The 24,648-nt window shown below is 44.9% G+C and overlaps 1 protein-coding gene and 1 pseudogene across 1 annotated transcript; one reads left to right on the forward strand and one right to left on the reverse strand.

Annotated features, from left to right (window-relative positions):
- The first annotated feature begins 489 nt into the window (after positions 1–489).
- On the forward strand, positions 490–21,824 carry LOC135705436 (uncharacterized). The gene is made up of 2 exons (XM_065227177.1): positions 490–3,623; positions 20,868–21,824. Exon 1 carries the CDS (start codon positions 608–610, stop codon positions 3,542–3,544), a length of 2,937 nt encoding a protein of 978 aa, XP_065083249.1. The 5' UTR covers positions 490–607; the 3' UTR covers positions 3,545–3,623; positions 20,868–21,824.
- A 550-nt stretch (positions 21,825–22,374) lies between these two features.
- Positions 22,375–24,227, reverse strand: LOC135705479 (actin-histidine N-methyltransferase-like; annotated as a pseudogene).
- Between the last annotated feature and the right edge of the window lie 421 nt (positions 24,228–24,648).

Below are 24,648 nucleotides of genomic sequence, written 5' to 3' on the forward strand. Positions count from 1 at the left end.
GCCCACCTCTACTCTCAATGTCCCATTCGCACTTCATGGAAACTTGATCCCCATATTCTTAAAGTACACTTGGCGTACAAGAAAGTGCTATCCATCTCGTTTATGAAAGCTCTGGAATTTCAACCGTAACCCTTCAAGCTACCATGCAGTAAATACTCAACAAAGCACGCAAAATCCTTCAAATTCTCGCGCCATCAGCTTAACAAGAGTGCCAACATTCAACCGTACGCATCAACATCCGCGTCGGGAAAATCTAGGCCAACGGTTTCATTTTCATTCTCATCATACCATGCCATCCAAAACACATCATGCAACAGCCAGAGAAGAGTGCCGGGCGACGGGTGGAGAAATTTCCCATTCCATTCCAACATCTACAGCAACATTACAATTTCCTTTCGCTTTGCAGCTGGATGCACACCTAATACCTACCATTGACTAAATGACTGACTAGCTGCATCATAAACTCTGGCGAAAAGAAGAGATGTGCTTTGCAGCACCCAGCTGCTTCAATAACAGAGAAGCGAAATACTTCATGCGGAAAATGCAACCCCATCTCCGCTAGCGAGAGAGAGAGAAAAATGCATCTCGATTAGACAAGTGAACCGAAATGAATCACTTCAATCCCATCGCGATAATTACCTGCCAATTGAATTCTTCACCTAACGAGAAGATCCTAATTGAGGCATTCTTTTCCATTTCCTTTCAGACTCACCCGTTGACTACGATTGCATCGCAGGACCTCTCATCGCAACCACTGGCGGAAGAAGAAATCGTTTCCACGGTACCAGCCGAAGGCTTCGAAGGACGAAAACGTCGTCGATTGGGTAGGAAACGAAAGCGCAGACCTCTGCACGACGACTACTGGCAACAAGGTGGCCCTCGAGACGAAACAGAACCCGAACCCATCTACCGAGATCCGGAACCGGAGAGGAAACGAACCTACCCCCGCTGGGACCGTCAACGTCCTGCCGATCGGTGGTCGAATCCCTACAGCGATGCCATAGATCCACATTCTCCCTTTAGCAGTGATCCACCTTCGATCCGACGACCGTACGAAGCGTTTAACAGAGGCAACCGAGAGAATTTTCAACCTATTGACGGCAATAGGCAAAGAAGACTTCCCAGACCGGAGGAGCATCCGACTCCCGGTTCCGGTCACAAAGCCTACCGAAAACCGTACTCACAGGCCAAACGAAACGAAGAAGAAGGTGGATCGTCCGGTGAGCAAGGCAAGGCCAGTGCCGCAGACCTGAAAGCTCTACTCAAGCAATCCGGTGGACTGAGTCTAAGCGAGATTCTTCAACAGCGCAATATCTCACTACAGGATTTGATCAAGGGCAAGCAAATGGCTCTGGCTGCGTTGACGCAAAGCCCCCTAGATGTCACTACAGTCACGGAACAAGACAACGAAGTAACCTCCACGATACCAACGCTATCCAGTGTCAGATTCCGAGTACAGGAGGACTCCACTCAGCGAACCGACTTCCATGATATCAAATCCATGAAAAGAATTCCGGTATATTCCCCATCTGCAGTTCCGATTATAGCAACGGAACCACCAACAACTACCACATCAACCACAACGACACCGACAGAGCTTCCACCAACGGCGCAGGATGAAACCAACTCCGTCGAAGACATCATAACCCTCGACAACCTTGGAAACCACAACGACAACGTTGCCATCTTTCCAACCGTCGAGATCAAACAGCTAGCCCTCAATCCGGTGCTTCCAACCGTCAAAGAAGAACGACTACGACCCATCAAGGGTGTAGCCTCCCGTATTCGTCCAGACTTGAGTAACTCCAAAATCCGAACGGAGGAAGTCTTCTCTGCTTCCAAAAGACGCTTGGAATCACTTAGGCCCTACGCTACTGCTGAACCCTGGCACTTGTCTACCACCACGACCAGCACCGCCATCCCGAACACTACATCTCGCGAAAAATGGACTCCCTCAGCATCGCTTCACGAAAAATACTTCCACAAACTTCAACAGAACAAATTCCGTCAACGACCTTCAGTGATCGCATCCACCGACCTCGATAGTGACACCCTAGAAGAACATACCGAACCAGCACTTCCCGATACGGAACCACCCGTTCCGGCTTCCTCTGAGCGATCTCTAATGCGAATCCCGTCTTCCCGGAATCGCCTTGCTATAAAACCCAAAATAAGACTCGCGTCCCCTGCACCGTTAACAGTGCAACCGCAGTCGACGGAAAATCATAGCCTCGCCGACATAGAATTCCACGATGAATCCGAGAACGTCACCAAACTGCTCGAAAGCGAGGAACCGGAACTGAACATCATCGAAAAGTTTACCTCCTTCGAAGACACCAAGAACGCCTTCGATCCGCAATCCAGCTTAGCGTCCGAACTGTCAACCACCGAGCTAAGTGAGGACGATCTCATCGAACGAATCAACCAAAACACCCAGCGTTCGTTCACCGACAGCCTTGAGGACTACTTCCGAGACGTAACCGAGAGCAATCCATCGCTGTTCAACGATCTCGGTCCGATCGCTCTGTCCGACGATCGGAATGAGATCTTAGAATTGATGGAAGATCGCCGTATCGGTGCCCGCCTGGCCAAGGTCCTATCCCAACGAAACATGACCTTGGACGAGCTGCTCGAGCATCGCAAACGTGGCTCCAGCCAGCTACATCTGTCAGAAATGATCAACGGCAAGTCCAAACCGATCGAGGACAAGATGGACATCGTAACGGCATTTGAACACTTCCCACGGTTCAATCTTGGTAACCTGCGGAGCATTCAACCGGACGACATCAAACTGGATTCGCAGGGCTTCAGCTACTTCACTTCCATCATCAGCATGCGCCCGACGGACGAAGCCTACAAGGAAGGTCGAGCGATGCAGCATCACCGAGGGGATCACAAATTCCTCGACTGGAAGCTCCAGCATTCGCCTCAACAGCAGCAGCAGCAACACCCAGCAAATCACAAAATGGATGGGATTCATTTTTTAGGTAACGGCGGATCGAAGGGTGGGCTGATAACCCCTTCGCGAATGTCCGCCGATGCCGAGTTCGACAGCAGCCACGATCAAACCAGCAGCAGTGATTTGCTCGATCTGGAACTGACCGGCCATGGGTTCAACCACCGGCACACGGTAACCATCGAGAGCACCTCGATGCCACTCGGCGTCAAATCGGCGATCGTGGCGAGTTCCTGCATCGTGGGCGTTTCGCTGGTGGTGTTCGCGGTGATCTTCGTCGTTTGCCGCTGGCGACAGCGGCGGAGAAACAAACTCAACTATACGGAGAACTTCAACATGGCCAAAGGGCGGCTGCCGATGATGCACAACGAGGGATTGAAGAACGAACAGATGCAGGTGTATACAACGCAGCAGCATCAGCAGCATCAGCAGCACCGGCAACAGCAGCAGCAGCAGCAACAGCAGCATCAGCAACAACAGTATTCGAAACAACGTCAACGAAAGGACAGCAAGGTTAACACGATGGATCCCAACTCGCAGGAAGTCCAGGACTACCTGTGGGATGCGATGCGTAAACCGTTCCAGTAGGTTTGCGGGAGAAGTTTGTGTGTTTGTAGGGATAATTCAAAGCCATACATACTGCGCCGAGGAGTTACTGGGAGTTTAGGTAAGATGCATTGGGATCAGCAAAAGGGTGGCGGTTAATAATGTTTCAAACGCTAATAACAATTGTAATTGGTATGCATCACGAACATTATGGAGAGATACTTGAGGGGTTAGATCACTGTAGCGGGTCTTCCATAATAGTTTAGAATCTAAAGAATACGGGAACACTTTCATTCGCATTATTTTGGGGCGGAGACTAGGGGACTACAACTGTTCGTATCACCGATGGCAACAGTAATATTAAGAAAGATGCTGCTAACAGAATTGTGAAGGTAACCACACCGGAGGTAACAGAGCCAATCTGAATCGCGGTCTTAATGAGCGCAATCGGAACCGGCAGCAGCTTCAGGGAGATTAATATGCGATTCCAGCATGACCAAAGATAAAAAATATTATTGAACAACGATATTTTGGACCGACATTTGGATAAACCATGGACGAAGTAGTTTGAGTCAGACGAATTTAGTACCTGACCAAGACTGCTGACACTGGGAAGCTACTGCAGGTCTATTGCTGCCACTACTACCGCCGGTGGGCATTTTAAGTCGAGTCCTTCCTATTTTAATGCTAATTGCTGGCTTGTATTGCAAACAAGATTCATGTTCTACTTGCCGGTTGGGTTATTGGTTTTGGCGAACGTCTGCCAGAATGACGCACGGTAGAGAACTGTCTTCTCCTGGATGGACAGCTTCTGCCATCAATCAGTCGAGTGCCATTTCCTTGAAGCGGATGACCAGCAACCAGCTCGTTGAATATTATCACGACTTTTTTTCCGTCCTTGACTTGAAAATGAAAACACACAATCTCAAAAGTCATAAGTGCAGGGTTGCCAAACTCGTGGGTTACTGAGACTGATAGCTTGATTGCCACACTTCGGCACGTTCAGCACAACGCTTGACCTAGCTTTCGGCACAGATTGGGATGTGCAAAGTTGAATACCCCAAGGGGTAAGTCACTCAGCGCATTGTGCCGAAATTAGATTCGGCATAGCTTGGGCACATCCATCGGCACACCATCAGCATACCTTCGGCACACCTTCAGCACAATCTCGTAGGCATTGGATTGTTGTAAATAAAATGGGAGCACTGATGAACAACTGTCATTGAAGTTGTTCACAACATTACGTGCTGTTGGACTGTATATTCAGGAACATCCTCTAATTGATTATACCAGAGGAACTCATACCAGTCGTTCACTCATAGATCTAAATATGAAATGTAAGTTCTAGAGTGGGCTCAAGAGAAAGAGGCAGTTAATCAGACCCCAAATAATGCTGCAACTCATACAAAACAAACTAAAGAAGTCTATTCATCACCCTCTATAGTCGGTCTCCAACAATGCTCTCCACCGGTTCCAACTCTTTCTAGCCTCTGATAGACCAATGCTTTTCACATCACGAAAAACTAGGTTTCTGGTCTGCCTTTGAGGGCATTATAAAACACTAAGACACAGGACTTTTATTACCCTATGGAACATAAAACATCACAATTTCAAACCAAAACATTCATGGTGTCAGAAATATCGGGTTGCCGGGATGAGTATTTTACAAACAATTGCAGCTTCCTCTATGACCGACACAATCGGCAGACCTGCGGCACACTGACAAAAACCTACCTCTTGGAATACCCCTTGATATTACCGTTTCATGGACATTATGCTATATTAAAGTGGATAATCTGACGCCAAATGATAGATTTTCTCTTAATTGAAAATATTTAAACAAAACATTCCGTCAGACGGTGGTTGTTTCCAGATCTTCTTATGATGAAAAATACGAGACTACTTTGTTCATTTTTGAGTAAATATGAGCAACTCAAGTTTACTCGCAGCGAATATATATTTACTCTGAGTACAGCTGTCTTGCCCCTTGGATTCGAGTATGAATATGGCTAGAGTCGGTGTATAATGAGTCACGCCAAGAGAAAAACAGTTGAACTCGCATCACGGTTTTCGAAAGATTCCCATTCTTTTCACTTGGCAACAGAGGACTTCTACAACAACTTCAAATGACTTCTAGCGAGAGAAAAAATATTGCGGCTGCAGTAAATCATTATATCAGTGATTTTGTCAAATTATCTTAACAGAAAATAGTAAAAATTCTCATTACTAATCATTACCGAGCGTATATCATGACAATTTAACGCTCACTGCGTGTTTATGCTCATTTCTTCGATTATATTTTATATTTTATTGTAATACCTTTCGTGGATCTTTCATAGCATCGTAATGTTTATTTACTTTGCACGATAGGTAGCCGGTTTGACAGTTCAATAGGTAGACTTGGCTTCACTCTTGGCGTGACTCATTATACACCGACTCTAAATATGGCATTAAATTTGGTTTTAAAAGTTGGGGCACAGGTAAAAAGTGAGGTTAAAGGGTGTCCACGATGAAATTGCCACACACAAAATTGATTCGCAAAATTAGAGTTTTCATCCGATTGCCATCAAATTTTCAGGGATTGAGAAATAACTATTAAACTTCATTTTACCATTTTACTCGTATTTTATTTACAGTCCATACGCAAATGCCCGCACCTTGGCCTTAACCCCGGCCATAAGATTCTGCACAACCTGTGAATCAACCGTTTTTTGCATGTAAACCCATACTTTCTTCAGTTCCTCGACTGTCTTCACTACCTTAGGTCGTTTAAGAAGGTGCTGCTTCATAATCGCCCAGTACTTCTCGATGGGGCGGAGCTCCGGAGTGTTGGGAGGGTTGAACATTTTCGGCACGAAATTGACCTTATTGTCCGCATACCACTTCTGCACGTCCTTGGAGTAGTGGCATGAGGCCAAATCCGGCCAGAAGATTGTTGGGACGTTGTGGGCCTTTAGGAGAGGAAGCAGCCGCTTCTGGAGGCACTCTTTTATGTATACCTGTCCGTTCATCGTGTCCTGGGTCACGAAAGGTGCACTCCGCTTTCCGCACGTGCAGATGGCTTGCCAAACTAAAGGGTGATACGGTCAAAATTTGGTCAATATCAACTTGACGTATTTCTTTCAATTTTGCATTTAAAAAACCTGAACACCCCTCATTTTGAAGGTGTGTGTGTGTAGAATGTTGCTCCTATTTTGATTTTGGAATTCACTCTTGAGTTGTCAAAATGCCGTCCAAGCAAGAAGAGCAGCGTATCAAAATTTTGCTCGCGCATCGCGAAAATCCGAGCTACTCGCACGCAAAGTTGGCAAAATCGCTAAAAGTTGCCAAATCAACCGTTACAAATGTAATTAAAGTGTTTGGGGAACGTTTGTCGACAGCCAGGAAGTCTGGATCGGGGGGAAATCGAAAACCGGAAGCCGCTGAGACGACAAAGAGAGTTGCCGGTAGTTTCAAGCGAAACCCTAACCTCTCTCTCCGAGATGCCGCAAATAAGCTGAGTGTATCGTCTACAACCGTGCATCGAGCCAAAAAACGAGCCGGACTATCGACTTACAAGAAGGTAGTGACTCCAAATCGCGATGATAAACAAAATACGACGGCCAAAGCGCGATCCCGGAGGCTGTACACGACGATGCTGACGAAGTTTGACTGCGTGGTAATGGACGACGAAACCTACGTCAAAGCCGACTACAAGCAGCTTCCGGGACAGGAGTTTTATACGGCAAAAGGAAGGGGAAAGGTAGCAGATGTTTTCAAGCACATGAAACTGTCAAAGTTCGCAAAGAAATATCTGGTTTGGCAAGCCATCTGTACCTGTGGCTTGAAAAGCAGCATTTTCATAGCTTCCGGGACTGTCAACCAAGAAATTAACGTGAAAGAGTGTTTGAATAAACGTCTGCTGCCTTTTCTGAAGAAACACGGTTGTTCCGTACTGTTTTGGCCGGATTTGGCATCTTGCCATTACGGTAAAAAGGCCATGGAGTGGTACGCCGCCAACAACGTGCAGGTGGTTCCCAAGGACAAGAACCCTCCCAACACGCCAGAGCTCCGCCCAATTGAGAAATACTGGGCTATTGTCAAGCGGAACCTAAAGAAGACCAAAAAAACTGCTAAGGGCGAGCAGCAGTTCAAGGCAAACTGGCTTTCTGCGGCGAAGAAGGTGGACAAGGTGGCTGTACAAAATCTGATGGCAGGGGTCAAACGTAAGGCCCGGCAATTCGGATTTGGAAAAGCGGAAGCCTAACTGAATATTTTTCCTGAATTTTATACTAATTGAACTTGAAAAAGAAATTTAATTTGATTTTTTAAATAAACGATTTCACCGATTTACACGCGTTTTCCCTTGACCAAATTTTGACCGTATCACCCTTTAGGAATTTCTTCGCAAATTTGGACATCTTCTGAGTGCGGACATGCTCCGGAACGCTGAACTTATCCTTGGCCGTGATCTTGGGATCTGTTTGAAGTCGGCCTTCACATATGTTTCGTCGTCCATGATGCAGCATTCAACTTTCGTCAGCATGTTGAGGTACAACTTCCTGCCACGGGTTTTGGTGGACTTGTTCTGCTTCTCGTCGCGATTAGGGGCCTTTTGTACCTTGAACGTTCGAAGCCCAGCCTTAGTTTTGGCCTTCTGGACAAAACTTCGGCTTAGGTGCAGCTTCTTAGCCACATCCCTAACGGAGGCGTTCGGATTTCGGTTGAAGGCCCCAACTACGCGGTTGTGATTTTTGGTGTTGTACGGAATACTTTTTCCTTCACTTCTGGGCTTCCGATCGGTGGTCAACCGTTCCTCGAACCGCTTAATCACTCGCGACACAGTGGAATTCGCGATTCCCAACGTTTTAGCGATGGAACGATGCGAGAGATCCTTGTTCTCGTGATGAATGCGCAAGATTTTATCACGCACGAGCTGTTCTTTCGACTCCATTTCCGCGAGTTTTGATCACAGGACTTTAAAACTTGCAGGATGTAAATAATGCACTATGAATTAAATCCACCCAAATTTTCATTAAATTCCACCCAACGGTTAAAAAGTTAGAGCAATTTCATAGTGTGGCAATTTCATCGTGGACACCCTTTACGGGACGCCACTGGTGGAATTTACTCATCTTTGAGTTAAAATTAACTCATTCTAAGAGTATGTTGCAGTTCCCCGGTAGCGGTAGAGCAAAACTACCGTAGGGTGGACCAATCACAAACACTTAGGGCAATGTGCACCAACAAAATCAAAGTACGTGCATTTATAAATCCCCCACAATCCCCTCATTTCTCTTCCTATCTTGCTTTATACCTCCTCCTATTCTGCCTCCTCATTCTTCATAACTTCTTCTTTCAAACTACAGATAATCTTCTTGGGACTCACTGTTACCGGCGGGGTGCACTATTTTCCGCCGCTCGATGCAGATGACACTGCGACTCACGCTTTGGATGGGCACGACACACACACCACACACCGATGCTTCGCTTCACTACGTCGCAGGAATTCACGCCGTGTCCCTGTTGGATGCTTCGTCTCCGTCATTCTCCGTCATGACCCGTTGTGCCCGACGACCAGTCTCGTCAAGTGCTGTATCTTGCCGATGCCGTTCCCGGCCGTCGTACCCGCAGCTCTGTAGACTGCTGTGGAGCTGATGCGGGACCTGATGATCCCACCGTCTTCGTCTGAATTGCTCCCAATCGACGCAAAAATCAAACCTACAAAAAGTACTGGAAGCAAAAGCCCTGGGGCACACTTTATATTAGCCTCCATCTGACGGCCATCTTGTTCTGAGGAACTCACTTTTTTTGGAAGGCTTTTTTCCCCCAACGCAGCGATCCGTCACAATCACGCGTGTTTCGTCTGGCTAATCGAATCCCGATCGGTTATTCCGATGGTCGGATGGTTCAACGCACTCTCGCTGCCTGACGACGGTCGAATCTTCCAGTGATGCACAGTGCACTGATGTGTGCCGTTCGTGTGACGCACAACTGTATTGAAATGCACGTGTTAATTTTGACATCTGATGTATCTCATGTCGTTTTCGTTTTTGCGGTGTAGCTGCACCGGTGTTACACTTTTACACCGAAAGCGTTCGTTTTTGCTTTTCGTGCTACACCGGTGTACCACTCTTTCTGCACTGCTCATAAAAGTGTAGCACTTGAAAAATTCGCGGTGTAGCTCGGAAGACACCAATACAAGCAGAAAGTATAGTTGTCAAAAGCTGCTGTTTTCATTTTCGTCGTTGCAGTCGTGAAGCAGATTTTTTTCATCAATTCAGTGACAACATTTCAAAGGGGCGTAATTGCTTTTGTAAACAATGACTTTAGCCGTCAATTTCTCGCGAATGAAATCTTACCTCTCCAAAATGACAATGCTAACTGGTAGAGGAAACATTTCTCTACCTGCTGGTGTCATTATTTTTCAACGACGACGTGTTCGAGGTATCATCTAAACCATTTGTGGTTTAGTTATATTATTTTGGTAATCGTTCGTTTATGGTAATTTTTTCCTTTATTTGTTTTCCATCGATCTTGTTTCAAAGATTGTTTTTATGTGTTCCACACATGATGTTTTTGCAATGTGATCAATAAATGACATCTATGTGTCGGTCACGCATACTAATGAAACTACACCACAAGCGTTCGTTTAAACGGTGTAAAGTGTAGCACCATTTCGGCACAGAACAGAAGGGGAAGTGCAAACAAATCGGTGAATCAAAAAGTGTTCGTTTTTCTGCTCAACAAGCGATGTGTTGTGGTAGCGTTCCACACGGGCTTTCTATGTGCACTCACACTATCACAGCATGCTGCCTATCTTAACTGCAGGCAGAAGATGCCTTCTACCGCTAGGTGCGCTAGTGTTCGCAAATGACAAGTGGAGCCACTTTCTGATCCGAAGTTCCACTCCTGTGATTTCGGTGTAGTACACCGCAAAAACGAAAACGACATCAATTTCAACCTTTCAACCGTCGCGAAACTTCGTTGTCTGATCCGCGTTTCGATTCGATTTCCGTCGGTTTTTCGCACAGTACTCCGAACCTCGCCATTTTGACGTGATACTCGGACGAGAAAACTTTTGTTCTGTCGCTTTCGCTGCTTTGCTTGATGGTCTGCTATGTGTCAGTGTGTGTGTGTGTGTGCGGCGGAAACGTTGTCCGCAAATGTTGTAGATGACGTTCTCTTTCTTCGTTTCGTTTCCAATGATGCGGCCCATGCAGCATAATTGCTTGCACACGCTCAAGGGTGTGTGGGCATATGTTGTGTTTAAAGCTTGTATTTAACGGAAATAGTGACACAGCTTAATTCTAATTCTAAAATGTAACACTACCCTACCGTAGCGGAAGAATTTTTTATGAATTGGTGATCAAACGATTCATAAAAAAAATCAAAAAACATCCCTCAGGATGCTGGTTAGAGACTAATCGGTCAACAACACTCTTGAGTAGACCTCAAGTTACAATTCGACTAAATCAAAAACCTTATACATACGCAAGCCTCGGTTGCTTGCCAGATCTTTATCCCCAATAACTGCCTGAACTGCCTAATATTAATGCCTATAATATCCAGCAACTTCTGGCAGAACTACTTCGACCTCTCCAATCGTCTCTGACCATATCCTTGTTCAAGCTTGCACAAATCCGTGCCCACTACGGCCAACATTCAAATCGAACTCTAGCCTATTTATACAACTATAATAGACTCAATCTCACACAAAACGAAAAGAAGCTTACATATCAATATTTTGCTTACATATTAATATTTACAAGGACAATATGGTTTGTATTGGTTGTGCGGTGCATCTGAGAAAAGTTGCTTTTCCACGACTAAATCGTCATGAGCCCAGAGTGAGGGGTTTTACCGCACCCCAAATCGCGTTACTTTAGGATGGATTTTTCATGACGATCCCTGGAGTTTTTTAACCTTTGGGAACGCATTCGAAGTAACGGGACACACATGAGGAAAGTTGTAAACACCAATCCAGTATTGGTTGGATTTTGCCGAGTTTCGTGTTTTCTTGTTTCGTAGCTGGCATAGCTCGCAGCTTTGTTGCCCGTAGTCGTAGTTGGTGTTTTGCTCGATTTGTCTCGATCGGCTAACAGCATAACCACTTGGTGTGTTTTGGTGTGAGGATTTCCTTCTTGGTTGGCTGTTGTCCGCGGAAATCGCTTGCTGATTTGCACAGTTTGTCACGTCTGGCAACGGCATGTCAGCGCGAGGCTGAACATGGTCAGTTTCTCTCACCCTGACTAACAGCCCGGTTGGGCTTCCTTCAGTCCGCGTCACCGAGACCCCCATCGGATGCATGCCAGACTAATGATATGCACCAACTCCCCGCAGCCCGTTTCCAGCCTGTCGGGCTTCCATCTATGCTTCCATCTATTACCGTCTCTTTAAACAAAGCACCTTGAAGAGGTGGATATAGTTCATTCAAGACAGCCAAATCACAACCAGCACCAAGCCGATTAGCATCCCCAGGTAGCGATAATCACGGGCTACTTAGAGTTGGCTATAATCTTTTTGCTCTGTCATCGTCATCACTGACACTAGCGACTTAGAGCAACCGTACCAGTCGTTGCCATTTGCGGCACTATTTTACTTACGCACAGCGTTTCCATTTTGGCTGAATCACTCCTCTCCACACCGGTCGTTGCTATCAGAGTCATAATTTAAGTTACCGTTTTCCACACCGGCAAAACAAACTTTTGACGTTTATTCAAAATAGCAACCGTCTGATGCGTTGCTACCAGGTTGCTAAATTTATGAACTCACTACTTCCCAAGGTGCGGATAGCGATTTGCCTCACCTGAATAGCAACCCCCGGTACGTAAGGAGCGTTATGGTAGAGTGCCTTATTTACTCATTGGTACGGATGCTCTTATAAACAATAGTGCATTAGTGACGACGATGATCCCCCGTTCTTGTTCGCATTACTGACGGCAAATATCACCGGGCACCGCGTGGAGGTAAGAATCGGAGTTCAGGTGCACAGAGGCCGCAAATCGCCAATCAGCTGGCAGAGCCCGACAACCATTGATAGGCGTTCTTATGCACCTGCTTAACCCGGCCAGCCTGTCGGGGTACGATTTCTCTCGTATTGTGATCGCGCAGTTGCACTAAGATAAAGACGAACTGCAGATCATCAAAAACTCACCAAATCGTGCTTGCCAAGGTGGAGAGGTAGTTAATTACGTTTTTGCTCATCACACCTGACGGAATTCGCCCTTACACCCGTTTGGCTTACGGTGTTTTCTAGGCCTTCTCTCTACGTTGACAGGCCTTGCCTGCGGACATAGCTGTAACAATTCGATTTAGTCGGCTTTGATATCCTTTGCATGGTATCTTTCTTTCTTTCCGCTCAAGACGTACTCCAAAAGGTACTAATGTGTTCCCAGGATCTCCTTCACGATTGCCGGAACGAATTTCGGCTCCAGCTTGCTATTGATCTGATCAACACTTGAAGACAGTACGAACGATCGGCGCCAGACCAGGTCTCCTAACTTGAATACAACTGCTCTTGCCCGAAGATTGTACCACTGCTTTGTCCGTTCATGGTTGTTCTTGATACGCTGGATATCGCTGAAAGTCGCAAATCCTGTGCCAACTTCGGTCTTGCTGTGTGTAGATATCCGTGCGTAGCAGTAGATTCCTTCCGAAGTACGCCTCGTGCGGACTCACTCCTGTTGCTTCATGCTTGGCCGAGTCGATCGCAGCAGTGATTGCTGACAAATTTTCGTTCTATTCCCGGTGATCTCCGTCTAGCAACGACCGGATACAAGTAACTACGACGCGGTTGACTCGCTCCGCATTGTTGACTTGCGGGCAGTAGGACGGCAGTCTTCATGGAGGTCAATTTCGTGCCGTCTTCTTCTTCTTCTTCTTCGCATTTCAAGCTTATTGCATATCGCATATTAGCTTATTGCGTGCTCTCAACTTAGTGTTCTAGATGCACTTCCACAGTTATTAATTGAGAGCTTTCGATGCTTGTACTATTTTTGCATTGGTATAATTGTGTGGCAAGTCCAATCATACTTTTATGCCCAGGGAAGTCGAGAAATTTCCCAACCCGAAAAATTCCTAGACCGGACCGGGAATCGAACCCAGCCACCTCCAGCATGGTCTTGCTTTGTAGCTGCGTCTTTACCGACTGAGCTAAGGGAGGCCCGTAACCGACAAACCGACATGAAACTTAAACTTAACTCTTGATCGAGAATCCATAACGGCCGATTCAAATGTGCAGCGATCCCATCTGTCAAAACCATAGAAATGTTTTATCTAGATAAAAATAATATGACCGAAATAGATTAGACACGAACCAACTCATAAATTTTGTACGCTTGTTCGAGGCTAGGTTAAAATTCCGCGAACACGTCGGCAGATGTCAGTTTTGTGCTTTGATCAGAAATTTCTTTGTAATTTGTATGATCATTCATGTCGGTTTGTCGGTGGGCCCGTGCCATCCATGATTTGAACAGCAGCGACTCGAACTGCTTTCCGTTGTCGGACAGTATTATTCGTGGACGTGAGAACTTCAGACAAACTCTACCATCTTCTGTGAATCAGCCGCGCGTATCTGTTGGACAATAACATACTTGCTGACCCAATCAACCACCACAAGCAGCACCGTGTTTCCATGCTTGAAACCTTTAAGAGGAGTAACAAGTGATCTACGGTTTTGCGAATTTTGAGTGAATGGGACTCAGATTAATTTGCCGTGTAAGCACAGACAAACAGACGTAACTCTTTGAAAAAGTTTTTCTTGAAAACATAGTATCTCAAAACATAGGACCTCAGTAGCGACATCTTTCAGGCTTCTCGCGGAAAACAAGCTTGCTTGTTAACTCGCAAACAATATTGCATAAAAGTTCTATAGAATGCATAGAAACGTCAAAGTGATCCGATGCCAGCGCTGCGGCGAGTAGTTCGCGGAACTGATAATATTCAAATCAACCGTTAAATGCGTGAACGAAGATACACAATGAAGAGTTACGTCTGTTTGTCTGTGGTGTAAGGCTTCAAACTCCAAAAAAGTTCCTATGTGCGAAAACTTGAAAATTAAGTAGGTATGTTCTAGAATTAAAAAAAAAAGTTCTATCTTGAGGACCTTTAAAAAATCCAAGAACGAGAGCCCGATTTTTTTTCCCCGTGGAATTAGTTTTGGCTAAGTCCAAGGTTTTTTTTTTTTTTTTTTGTTAATTACTTTATTTGTACAGGCTCAATCGAATAAACTTTACAGAGCCAAGTTATCATTTTCTTTATACATTATAAATGTCTTAAATCTAAAATTAAAGGATTGGAACCGATTACTCGCGGTCTTCTCGAGGTTAGTGGATGACAATTGTTTGGATCGGGAGAGGGAAAAGGAAATTTGGAATAAGATTTATGATTCAAAAATGTCACTATTTCTAAAACATATACTTAATCCTATCGACGTTATATCAACTCTGTAATTATACAATTATTACAGAAACAAATCTACAAAAAAAAATACACACACACATACAAAACACAAACTAAACACAAGGTTAATCAAACTTACAATCTATGGTTAATATTCTTCAAGAAAACATATATGAGTTGCATAAACTCCAGATCACGTCTAGCCAAAATATCCCGAACTGGAACATTAGGTTGTCTACCTCGAGCCCGAAGGGAATCGTACAACTCGGATCTGACTCCACGGTGCTCAGCACATGACCAAATAATGTGATCTGCGTCCTGGTAACCTTGTCCACAGTCACAGAGATTGCTGTCTCCCAGCCCAACACGAAACAAGTGAGCGTCTAACGAATAGTGATTGGACATGAGGCGAGACATCATACGAATGAAGTCTCGACCCACATCCAACCCCTTGAACCAAGGACACTTCGACACCTTAGGGATGATTGAATATAACCATCGTCCCAAACTCCCTTCACTCCATTTATTTTGCCAGCTGGCGAGTGACTGTTGACGATAAATGAAGAAAAATTCGTCGTAGGCGATTTGTCGATCGTAAATATCGCCTTCCATAGCGCCCACCTTTGCAAGCGAGTCCGCCTTCTCATTACCCGGAATCGAGCAATGAGATGGGACCCATGCAAAGGTGATGACAAAAGATCTTAAAGATAAAGCACTTAAAAACTCTCGTATTTTCATGAGAAAATACGAGGAGTGCTTTACCGGCCTCATGGAGCGAATAGCCTCGACAGAACTGAGACTATCCGTAAAAATAAAATAATGATCTGGTGCAAGTGAGGCGATCGTTTCTAGCGTATAATGTATTGCCGCCAGTTCAGCAACATATACGGAACAAGGAGCATGAAGCATTCGAGAGGCGCTATGAAATTCGTTAAAAATACCAAAACCTGCGGACGCCTCTATTAGTGATCCATCTGTGAAGAACGATCTTGCGGAATCAACTTGGCCAAACTTTGCAGCGAAAATTGACGGAGCAATCATGGAACGATGATGCTCTGGGATTCCGCGAATCTCTTGCGTCATGGATAAATCAAAATGAACAGAATTGTCGAAGTCGGAGAAGCAAACACGATAGGGATTATGCTGCGAAGGGCTGACATCCTGTGTTATGTACACGTAGTACAATGACATAAAACGAGTTTGAGGGTTTAGCTCAAGAAGCTTCTCAAAGTTTGCAATCACCAGTGGGTTCATAACTTCACAACGGGTGAGGAGCCTGAGGGACAATTCCGAAAACCGATCCGATAGTGGCAACATGCCCGCCAACACTTCGAGACTCATCGTATGAGTCGAGTGCATGCATCCTAACGCGATACGAAGACAGCGATACTGGATCCGTTCCAGTTTGATGATGTGCGTTTTAGCCGCCGACTGGAAGCAAAAATTACCGTACTCTAAAACCGATAAAATCGTTGTCCGGTACAACGTTAGAAGATCTTGCGGATGGGCTCCCCACCACGTTCCGGTAATTGTTCGGAGAAAATTGATCCTTTGTTGGCATTTCCGCTTTAGATACTCAATGTGGGATCTCCAGGTGCATTTTGAATCGAACCAGACCCCAAGATATTTGAAGGACATAGAATGAGTGATCGGTTTACCCAAAAGTTGAAGCTTTGGTTGTGCTGGGCTATGCTTCCTAGAAAAAACGACCAACTCAGTTTTCTCCGTGGAGAATTCGATACCTAGCTGGATAGCCCAAGTAGACAAATTGTCTAAGGTATCCTGTAAGGGTCCTTGCAGGTCGGCCTCTCTGGGTCCTGTCATAGACACTACTCCGTCATCTGCAAGTTGTCTCAACGTGCAGTTGTCCCTTAGACAATTGTCAATTTCTCTGACGTAGAAATTATACAGAAGGGGGCTTAAACATGAGCCCTGGGGGAGACCCATGTAGCTAAATCGTGAAGCTGTAGAGTTTCCATGAGAAAAGCTCATATGTTTCTCTGACAGCAAATTGTACAAAAAGTTATTAATTAATGGAGAAAGGCCACAAGCGTGGAGTTTGTCTGAAAGGACTTCAACCGATACTGAATCAAAAGCCCCCTTAATATCCAAGAAGACAGAAGCCATTTGCTCTTTATTAGCAAAAGCCAACTGAATTTCAGTGGAAAGCAACGCGAGACAGTCGTTCGTTCCCTTGCCCCTACGGAAACCAAATTGAGTATCTGAGAGTAGGTGGTTCAACTCAACCCATTTGTCCAGGCGAAAAAGGATCATTTTCTCCAACAATTTTCGAATACACGATAACATCGCAATGGGACGATACGAGTTGTGATCTGACGCGGGTTTTCCAGGCTTTTTAATAGCTATAACTCTCACCCGCCTCCAATCATCCGGAACAATATTAAGCTCCAAGAACTGACCAAACAAGTTCAACATGCGCCTCTTAGCGACGTCTGGGAGGTTCTTCAACAAGTTGAACTTGATTCTATCAGCCCCCGGAGCCGAATTGCCACACGAAAGGAGCGCGAGTGAGAGCTCCAGCATTGAAAAAGGCTGGCTGATCTCGTCTACCGAATTCGTCGTTTCGCGAGGAATCATCTGTGCCGGCACAGAATCAGGACATACTTTTCGCGCGAACTTGAGAATCCAACGATCTGAGTACTCCTCGCTCTCGTTGTTCGAAGACCGGTTACGCATCCTTCGCGCCGCGTTCCAAAGCGTATTCATCGACGTTTCGCGCGATAGTCCGTCCACGAATTGCCGCCAGTATCCGCGTTTCTTGGCTTTGATGAGGCTCTTGAGTTCGCGTTCAAGAGCCGAGTACGCTTCGAAATGTACGGGTGTTCCACGTTTCCGGAAAAGCTTAAACGCGTCGGACTTTTTACGATAAACCTCAGTGCATTGCTGGTCCCACCAAGGGGAAGGAGGTTTCCTACGGAAAGACGTTCCTGGAACCGGCCGAGTTTGAGCTTGAAGCGCGCTGTCCAAGATCAGATTGGAGAGGAAGTTATATTCCTCCAACGGTGGAAGCCCTTCTACCGACGTTAGGGCATCTTCTATCACATTCTTGAACTTTGTCCAATCGATATTACGGGTAAGATCATACGCGACGTTAACGGGTTCCGACGGATTGAACCCACTGGCAACTGAAACTTTGATCGGCAAGTGATCACTACCGTGGGGATCTTGGATCACATTCCACGTGCAATCCAACGATAATGAGTTAGAGCAAAGTGTGAGGTCTAATCTACTTCCATTCGAGGATGGGCCAGCCAAACGTGTTACTTCTCCATTGTTAAGAATTGTCATATTAAAGCTGTCGCAGAGGTCATATATCAAAGTAGAACGGTTGTCATCATACAGTTCCCCCCAGCCTGTACCGTGGGAATTAAAATCTCCCATAATCAACCGTGGAGCAGGAAGTACCGAACAGATATCTGAAAGTTGTTTTCGATTAACAACGGCTCTAGGAGGAATATAAACAGAAGCAATACAAAGGCTCTTACCTTTAATAATAGCCTGACATGCGACAACTTCAATACCTGTAAATTGTGGAAGATTCACTCTATAGAAGGAATGGCACTTTTTGATCCCCAAAAGTACTCCTCCTCCACGTGAATCCTCACGATCCAGTCGAATAATGTTAAAATCATAAAAAGGAAGATCGATATCTGAAGAGAGCCAAGTTTCACAAACAGCAAATGCATCACAATCATTATTGTGAACTAAAAACTTAAAAGAATCTAATTTAGGAATGAGACTTCGACAATTCCACTGTAGAACAGTGATCAAATCCCCGACCTCGTTTGGAAAATTATCCATCGAAGGAAATGATTGCTGCAATGAGGGGCCACTTCAATGTCAATTGCTTCAAGAGGGTCTTCACAGAAGGAAGCATTGCCAGAACAATGCTTTTGAGAGGATCAGAAATATTGAGATACTTGAGAATATCGTCCACAATTTTATCAAATGAGAACAACCCGGATGAAGAAGGGGCTTCTGTTCTTAAAAATGGGCCATCAGGGGTTTTTGATGTCCCCGGGAGAGATGGAAAGTTCTGGTTATAGTCAGTTCTGCGGAAACCAGGAGGAGTTGAAACTTCCTTTTTTCCATCACTCCTTGATTTGGGCAAGCTGATTTGGGGTTCCTTATCTGCAACTTTCCGCGAACGGATGCGTTTTCGTTTCCGTGCAGAACCTTCCGGAAAACTGAAAGAAACTCCCTCCTCAGCCAAGTCAGAGTCAGACTCGTCATCAGACAAAACAGCAAAGGGATTTTTGTCGTTGGTTGATGGTGTGACTGTCTTTAGCATTGCTGCAAAAGACTGCCTGGAACGCTCCTTAAGAGAGCGTTCTAGTTTCTCCCCGCGTTGTTTGTACGCCGGGCACGACGAGAGACCATGAGGAGTTCCCTTACAGTACACGCATTTTGGTGCAGTGACTGTGCAGGCGCCATCCTCGTGCTTCTCCCCGCATTTGGAACAGCGTGCCTTGCTGCCACAGTGAGAGGCCGTATGTCCCAACTGTTTGCAGTTTTGGCAGTTCATGACCCGAGGAACAAACAAACGCACAGGTAGCCGAAGTTTTCCCAACTCGATGTAGTGAGGAAGGGCTGAACCAGAAAAGGTCACCCGAAACGAGTCTGTGGGGGTAAAGCTCTTTTTACCCTCGCTGAAAGATACTGAGTTCAGCTTCTGGACTTCCAGTATCTCAACCGTGGGAAGCAAGGGGTTCTTGAAACGGCCAACCGCTTGCTTCGCCAAGATCTCGGGGGTCAGACTCGCTTCGGTGACCACACCGTCGATCTCCACATTACGAGCAGGGATGTACACTCGACCCTTCTTGCTATCGCGTGGCAAAGTGGTGTCATCTTCCGACAAAACGTCCATTTCGTCTTCCGACAAAATGTCCATTTTGCCGTACTAGTGGGAGCGAAAAACGCTCTACCACTGCAACGATAATCAAAATTACTCGGACACAATACACGAAGAAAAAAAAATACTAACACAGAAACACAAACTTAAAATTTAACAGATGGGAGAAAGAAAGAAACAAGAACAAAAACTTATCTGATAATCCTATACTACTATCACCGAGCGTTTACACAGCAGCAGCGGAGCGACGCGCAGCTTTGATGATCTTCGATCCGCGTGTGCGGGCGGTCTTCGTTGGTGTGTGCTTGTATGAAGCTCGGCACTCAGCTGAACACACGAGATGGATGAGCGGTTTGAATGTGGAGGCAGATGCTGACACTCGATGACGATGATCCGTGTGCACAGGTATGCGTGACCACGCACCGATGGTGCGCAAAATGATTGGCGAATTGCCAATCGCAAAAACAATTTTCGATGATGCCGAAAACACACTTTCTTCTCAGAAAAAACTCACTTTTTGATAAATTTATCGAGAATTATGCCAGGAATCACTAAGCGAGAAAAACTGATTATTTACGTCAGATAATAGCGAGAAAACTTCCAAATTAACGGAGCGCGTAACAAGTCGACCGTACTTCTTGCTAGGACGCAGTGGTGTGAAGTCTAAGGTTTTTAAAACAATTTAATTTGATTGTTTGATTTTTTTTACATGACTGGTGAGATCATAAGAAAGGATTGAGAATTATTTCTTTGAATCTAAAGGAAATTATCTGAGCTTCCAGGTCATGAATTGAATTCCCTGAGATTCTCTGAATTTCTAGTTTTTTTTTAGATAGGCGACACCCTGTCAATATGATTATGAACGAAAAGACCGCTAATTCATTTCAAATCAAATAGTTACGAAGGTAATCTCTTGAATTACGCTGTGAATTCAGCACTTGTACTAATTAATGCAAAGTAAAAAAAAACTATTTTACATTTACACTTTTATGCATGTACGAACATTTGATCAACAAAGGCGTCTGCAAAATGACGTTCCTAGCCTAGGAAATTTGCATTAAAAAGCGCATCGCTCTCATCCAATACTAACGCAAACTTTCACTTTTCCAGCAACACCAGAGAATCGGATCCAGTGGACCGAGAAACGCCTTCCCATCGCAGATTCTCCACGGCCAAACCGACATCAGCAAAAAAACAAACAAAGGAAATCTTGGCACCGCTCTGCTGCTCCGCACATTCCTTCCCAGCCACCCAATCTTTATCCTCCAATCTTCCATCGTAACTAACCGAAACTATCCATCCGCACTATCTGCTATTATTATGAGTTAATTTATTAATAATAACCACGATTCTGTGGATGAGCACCCTCCCCTTCCTCCGCCGTTTCTTCGATAGTATCCGGTTCTAAGCGCACCCTTCCCCTCCTCAAGACGATGTCACAACATGACAGCTGATAGTACCTACTCATCAAAAGCAAAGCAAAGAGTAAAACTGGAATCAGTTTGGCGGTAAAATGTAAAAAGTGAAAAGAAACGATCCAACAACGATTGGACGATTGGCAAACCGAAGAAGAAAAAAAAAAAAGCTCAACAAATAGGAAAGTAAGTGTGAAATGTGCAATACAAATGAGCAAACCACAATCGGAACATGATAATATCACTAAACAATAAAGAAACCCGATACATTTTAATTTAGTACCTAACGAGCGATAATTTATGAGCAGCATTCGTAGCCATTCATGTATAAGCTACTTAATCACCACCCCCAACCCCGCCCTTGAAACCCTCATTGCCCATTAGCGATAGCGATTTAGTTTAAGGATTACATTTAGACAAACAAACAAACAAGAAAGTGAACATTTCATTGAAATTCAAGAAAATGTAAGATATCAAATAAGAGACTGGCGCAAAGTTAAAAAAAAATATTAAATAAAACAAATAAACACAAATCATTCCAACCAGTTCAATTCGAGATCGTCACCGTTCCGCTCATTAGTCAATTTGACACCCGTTCGTTAGCAAATGTTGAAATCGTTTCAACCGTATATGAATTTATCTCCAACCGAAACCAACCAATAATGATAATGATCTGTATTTAAATGAGCGCGAGAACCCTGCCATTTCCACTTCCGGAAAGAAAAGGCAGGCAGGCGGAAGCTGAACAGCAAACCGAAAAAGGACAAATAAAATTGAAAAATTAAAAACAAACCCATTTAAAGTTTTTCTTTTTCTTCTTTATAATCGCTACCTTCCATTATCAGACTTATTGGGTTTCGAGCTTCAGCTTGAAGCTTCTCGCCGCCGCTCTGTGAGCGCTCAACAATACACTGGAGCCAATTTCAGTCGATTGGTTTTCCTCGAAACCGTGCCTCAGTCGATTCGCAGCAACTAGCTTCAAACTTCCGGTGAAAAAATTAATGCAATTTCAGAGTTCTGGCCGCAAAAAAAGGTAGGTACCTATGGCCAGCTTTCGGGCGGAGTGTGCTTTCAATTAAATTTGCATATAAATCAGGCCAGATTTATAGAAACTGTTTCGACGAAGATTTAGAGTATTGTGTTGGGATGGCAAACTATAAAACAAAACAAATGATTCACATTTGCATTCCTACTTCCCCCTATCGACCTAAAATAATAAAAACAGATCACTTACCAGTACAAATCGTACGTAAAGTTGTCCTTCAGCAGCGGCGTCTTGCTCTGGATGAACTTCTTGATGAAACCGTACTGCCGAGCAATGTTCTTACATTGGCTCAGCGCCGCCCCGTACGCGCTGGTACCCTTCAGTTCGGCCATCTCGGCCGGACTAAAGTACATAACCGTTGAGTAGCGATCCGGCAGCACGTCCAGATACGGCTTCCAAACACTATTCGGCTGGAAGCGCTCCACAATCAACAGCAAAGCCAGCATCAAGTTGGACAGGTTCTGCACCATCATCACCGGAATGTCCTTCATAATGTCCGGAATCTTGCTGTCGGCCGTGACCGAGAAAATCAACTTCTTCGGAACGGTTACGAACATTTCTCCTTCCTTGAAATCCCGGGTCGCTTCCAGTCCCAATTCGAAACCGGAGAATTCCGAAATCTTTACGCCATCAAACTCGCAACCGTGCTCCTTGGCCCATCGGTAGAATGCCTCGATGTTGGCCTGCCGTGGTTTTCCACTGTTGGTCTTCAACTTGAGCTCCGATTCCAACTTGCGGATCCGCTCCAGTACCGCATACATATCCTGATACTGCTTGAACTGCTCGTTCAGATTGGTCGTCTTGAGGAAACTATGCTTGATAAGCGAATCGACCAGCGAATTGAGCTCGTTCTGCTTGCTCATCGATAACTTTTTACCTCCCATAGTGGCCATTGTTGGACCGGTCATAGCCAGTTACTCTTAGACAGACGAGGCAAAGATGTGTCCTTTCTTTTTTTCCGTTGAGAGCGCCACAAATTCTCTCGTATCTGGCGACGGTGATTTATGTCTTTTTAAAACGGTATAGACTATCTGCTGCTGCTGCTGGTACGCCGAGAATGGGGAACGACAACGAAAGCAAACAGCACGCGAACGCGTTATTTAGTAACCTTGTGAGCTACCGGTCTGCTCTCCGAATGTGGGACGTATTCATCAAACGACTGTCTAAATCAATTACAACCATATTTATATCCTTTCGCCAATAAGATATCATATTAGTCCAGCTTGATTCATCATTTTGAATGAGAAATAAACTAAATGCAGCTTGAAAAATGATCATCGAACATAGATATAGGCCATTTAAAAAAAGCAAGTCTCCAACTGATGAATACGTCCCCCCTGAAGGTTATAAATAAAACACACACAATGCGCGAAAAAAAAAATCTTCACGAATTACGGAAACTTGGTCTTCACTATAACGAAATAATTCTCCTGTAAATTTCACTCTCTTATCACTATCGAATAAAAGACCGAAATCTAATCAAAAATAAACAAACTAGCATTGAGACTGCCGCGTATGCGGTGTAGAAATTCCTCGCGATCCGTTTCCCCTACTGACCGCCCACGCACGACGTTCGCCCGGACCTATCTATTCGGAAATAAATTAATGTCCCGTCTTTGCAACCACACAGCAAGCAGTACCCACTGTACAACACAACGACGGCGGAAAGAAAAACAATTAATGGGACGGTATGTTGTTGTGAGATGTACCGTAAATTTTCGGATGCCGCATGTGGATTGCAAAAGCAATAATCCCCGACGGCGAAGAAAACCGGCTGTCACTCGGCGGAAAACACTGAATCTTCTGATTTCCGGATTCACTCACACGGACGGACCTGTTGCACGTTTAGCACTGCGTACTCGGGACACTGGAATTCACGCACAAAAGCACCACGATCGCGGCAAGGACAAACGTAGAACCACTCGGTTTGTTTGTTTTCAAAAATAATTTTCACGTTTTGCAGGAGTACGACCCGACTGGAACCAGTGAAGTTATTTATGTTGCTCTCGACCGACGAAACGAACCGTGATGCAAAACCCGTCGCACTCACACACACATTGAGAAGAGCGAGCATAACCTACTGTCAAAATAGCCGGCAGTTTCGGTGGGTTATTTGTGAACAAAATGGAAAGCGAAACAGTGAACAAGAGGAATGTATTAGGGATGTCAACAAGCTTTGGGCCGATGAAGCCCTGCACTGTAACATGGAGCACCTATTAATGGGTATAAAAATACTCATTTTTAGTTATTATATTATTATGTTCTTTGGAAAAACTTCTTACTGTCTTATGCAAGGTCTTATGACTTATTTTCTGTGTATGACATTAATTAAGAAAATTATGGCTTTATAACTGCTCCAACATCTCCCCTTTAAATACAATGAGAAAATTGCACATATTTCGATTGTTTGACACACACATAAATTTTTGCA

Source organism: Ochlerotatus camptorhynchus, unplaced genomic scaffold (genome assembly GCF_037179485.1).
Source record: "Ochlerotatus camptorhynchus isolate MF236.1 unplaced genomic scaffold, CSIRO-AGI_Acam_v1.1 ptg000267l, whole genome shotgun sequence".
In the NCBI taxonomy this organism is placed as follows: domain Eukaryota; kingdom Metazoa; phylum Arthropoda; class Insecta; order Diptera; family Culicidae; genus Ochlerotatus; species Ochlerotatus camptorhynchus.